The 4,116-nt window shown below is 35.8% G+C and overlaps 1 protein-coding gene across 1 annotated transcript; it reads left to right on the top strand.

The window, feature by feature from the left end:
* The first annotated feature begins 319 nt into the window (after positions 1-319).
* LOC107606912 (exocyst complex component EXO70B1-like) lies at positions 320-3,357 on the top strand. The gene is made up of 2 exons (XM_016308915.3): positions 320-2,531; positions 2,928-3,357. Exon 1 carries the CDS (start codon positions 352-354, stop codon positions 2,512-2,514), a length of 2,163 nt encoding a protein of 720 aa, XP_016164401.1. The 5' UTR covers positions 320-351; the 3' UTR covers positions 2,515-2,531; positions 2,928-3,357.
* The last annotated feature ends 759 nt before the right edge of the window (positions 3,358-4,116 follow it).

Below are 4,116 nucleotides of genomic sequence, written 5' to 3'. Positions count from 1 at the left end.
CTGGCTTATCTTTTGCTCATTAAATAAATAATTAATGTGTAAACTAAAATTAATTACTAAAATTAGTTAGTAGTATAAAATATATATTAAAATATAAATATATAAATATATATTAAAAATAAATTAAATTACATGTACTTATATAAAAATATATTAGTAATTAATTTTAATAATTAATTTTAGCATATAAATAATAATAATAATAATAATAATAATAATAATAATACAAGCAACTCGTGGTGAAATTCTGTCAATTGAAATAGGGAAGAAGAGGCGAAGAGCTTTTCAGCTAAGCACTTACCCTTTCCTGCTTACTGTGTATGAACTAAGCCTTATTAGCTTCACGAAAACATGCCTACTGGTTCTTCCTTGCCAGACCACATTGAAAAATGGAAAAATTGGGTGCTGCATGAGCATGAGCCTCATAAATGGTGGATAATGAGTGTCCCGTCAGCTGTGATTGGACTCACCTGTTTTGCTTTCAGCTACTTCAACCATCATCTCAAAGCTTGGAACCTGATGTTGAAATTCTCCATCTCCATTGCTCTCATTGCCCTCATCGGTATTGCAGTTTTATTTGCAAGAAGATGGCCAAATGGGAACAGAGCATGGGTTAAAGCGCATTTGGTATTGGTCGCGATTACAGTCACCTATGTCGCCACCTTCTTTCTTGATAAAGAAAAAGAGGAGGAACCGGATGTATTACGCCTGGTATCCTATGCTGCATTTGCTGTGACGTCTTTAAGTCTAGCAATACAGACTCAAGTCGAATTTTTCGGGGAAATCGTATACTTTTTTGTTGGAGTTCTACTTATAAGACTCATGGAGATAAACTGGTGGTTGGCTATCTTCCCTGGAGCATGCTTCAGTTATCCACTCATTATTCTTTCTTCATTTCTACATGAACTATCAGAAAAACGCATCCCCACTCATACGAATTCATCAGCTTCACCAACCTATAGCGAAACTTCTTATGTTGAGAATACCTCTTCTATAGGCTCTGGCACTGCAATGAGTCCACAACAATCCAATAATACCGATACCGGTACTGTTCCTCTTTTAGCGCCTCCACCAGTTCGGAGTGATGATCTCTTAGACGGGTTCAGGCGTGCTCTAGGGACGCTTAATGGGTTGGATAGGGAACTTGCATGGGAGTTAAAGCGCCCCTTGGGAGATTACCTTACAGATAGAAGTGAAGAGGTTCCAGCGGTACTGGGGAACGACTCCAACTTCCTAGTGGATAGGATTTCGTCACAGGTACTTGATGAGCTGAATCGCTTGATGATGAATTCGACCCAGTTTGATGATGACATGAGGAATTTGGTGGTGGATGAATACAGCAGAAGCCGGAAACGGTTCTTGGAGACATGCCAGGTGGAGTTACAGTTGAATGTGCATAAAATGAACACGATGAAGAAGTGGATTAAAGTTTCCAACATAACATTAAGGATACTATTTCCTAATGAACGGAGACTCTGCAATCGAGTGTTTGGCTCTTCATCTGACATCTGGGGTGAGTGTTTCATGCAGGTTTGCTCGGAATGGGCACGAGATTTACTGAACTTCGCGGATCAGGTTGCAAAGAATGGACTTAAATATCAGAAACGTGAATATTTGCCCCAGCTTTTCCAAGTGTTGAGAGCACAATGTGATCTAATTATTCCATCTTTTGAGTTACTGTTTTCTAATACTGAAATCAGGGGTGCACTCTGGACTGAAGCAATCAAAGTTAAAGAAAGACTGTGTAGAGCAATTAAGGATTACTTTTTCATGGGGTTGGAGGATTCGGCTCACGCAGATGGAAGAAACCAGTCAATCTATTATAGTTATGGAATTCATGGCAGTATTGTCCAAGTAATGGAACGCCTCAGTGATGCCTTCAAAGAAAGAGACACCCTTGGATTAATCCTCCAAGATTACCCCATAGTTCCTGTTAAGGAGGGAATGACTTTGCTTGCTAGTCACATTTCTTGGATGATCGATCTGCTGGAGGCCAATTTGGAAACCTTCACAGAAAACAGCGAGGATGCTTCCCGGGGCTGTGTTTACTTAATTAATAATTTTAATTACATAGAAAGGGAAGTCCATGATACTCAATTGGACACCATTTTGGGGCGTAGTTGGCTCGAAGAACAAAGTGGCAAATTCGATGGGTACCTCGAGAAATATCGAAGAAACTCATGGGATAAGGTGTTGGGCTACTTGAAGTTGGATAGCGAGAACGTGACGGAAGAGTCAATGAAAGAGAAGATCCAATTGTTCAACGAGCACTTTGGCAAAATGTTTTATCATCATCGTAGATGGTCAGTTCATGATACAGTTAGGGGAAAAATGAAAGAATCGGTGAGCAAGGTCTTTGTTCCAAAATATGGAAATTTCATTGAGAGGTTCCGCGAGATTCTTGGGGATCATGCTGATGACTACATCAAGTATTCAACATCGGAAATTGAAGATTGCTTCACGGTGTACCTATTTTCTGGAAGTGGATATAGTAGTACGGATGATGATGAATAAGTTGCCAAAAGAGAAAGGTAAGGCTACGCAAGCTCCTGACTTATCTGCTTGTTTTATCTTTCCAATCCAATGAATGTAGTGACCGATCTGCAAATGAACCTAATCTTTCGAGAAATAGAAAGTGATTTAGCGAACAAAATCGTCATCTATTTGGAGAACAATGATTTTGGAAAAATAATTAAGGCATTGGGGTTCTTACTTTTATACCACTAAGCTATTCAAATTAATTCTCTTCATATAAGTTTTAAGAAAGCATAGAGTTGAGCTTTGTGATCACTAATGTTTACTATTACTGATTATATATAAGAATCAAACTATCTTACTTTTCATATAAGTTTCTCCTTTTTGTCCACTTTGTTTATCTGCTCTCACTGAGATTTACTGATTCACCCTTTATATTATCACGTTTGCAGGCGCTTTTTGTTTGGTTGATACTTGCATGATTGCTATTGTTTTTGTAGTGGTATACTTCCAATATGTTTGTTGGGAGGCTAGGATACTGCAGGTAGCTTCTCATTCTAAAATCTGTAACAATAAAGTTAGCTAGGTACTTGGCCATTTTAGTTATTTTAAATAAATTTGAGATGTAATTATTCTTTAGCTATAAGCTTGGGAATAAGTATTATTTTGGATTTCAAAAAGAATTAAGAAGGCCGAAAAGGCTCCAGCTGAATAGCCTCCCTCAAAATGAAGAGACACTGAGGAGAACAAAAATGAAGGAAGAAGAGCTGGATGATCTCATAAGGATGGAAGAAATATGGTGGAGTCAAAGTCAAGAGCAAACTGGCTAAAAAGGTGACCGGTGACAGATCAACATGTATTGCCAATGAACTATACTTTAAGGAGGCCATTCAGATAAAGATGCATAAACGTCTTTTTTTAAAGATGTTTCTATGTTAGTGTTTTAATTGATTTCTGTATAATTTATTCGGTATTCTTCATCACATATTATTAAATTTCTCAAAAGATTTTCTTTCCAAAAATAAAAAAAAATATTTAATTTAGACCAAAACAAAAAAGGTAATAGATTAACTATTAGATTTTTTTAAAAGATTATTTACATAAAAAAATATATCACATTCATCAATATATATATATATATATATATATATATATATATATATATATATATAAAGTATTATAAAGTATTATTTTTTTGGATTTTTACTACAAATCTGTTCTATAAACTAAAGTTTTATAGTTAAAACTTTGAAGTAGCAGTGAAAACTGTTAATACGTTGGTCAGCCCAGAGTGTAGTCCCGGTTGTAAGTTCTAACTAATGCACTGAATCCGCTGGTTACCGAGGGTGGTCCCGTAACTCACAAAGTTCTAACCATAAAATGGCTAGTTTGTTGAGAACGATGAGTAGTTTAAATTTAGGAAAAAATAATTCTTTAGTAATAAAAACAGATAATGATGAAGCATCCACCTCTGGAACTAAGAACGAATTAGAAATAGCTAAGCTAGAAGAAAGTTTTCATAATTGGAATATACCTATAATAGATAAAGATAAAGTATATAAAAAGAGAAACTTCTGGGAAGGTAGAAATTATAAAATTCATATGTTAGAATATTGTAAACCAGGAACAAGTAGTAATAAA

Source organism: Arachis ipaensis, chromosome B7, assembly GCF_059453495.1.
Source record: "Arachis ipaensis isolate K30076 ecotype BB chromosome B7, ASM5945349v1, whole genome shotgun sequence".
Classification (NCBI taxonomy): Eukaryota; Viridiplantae; Streptophyta; class Magnoliopsida; order Fabales; family Fabaceae; genus Arachis; species Arachis ipaensis.
This window is presented reverse-complemented; position numbering and strand designations above follow the sequence as displayed.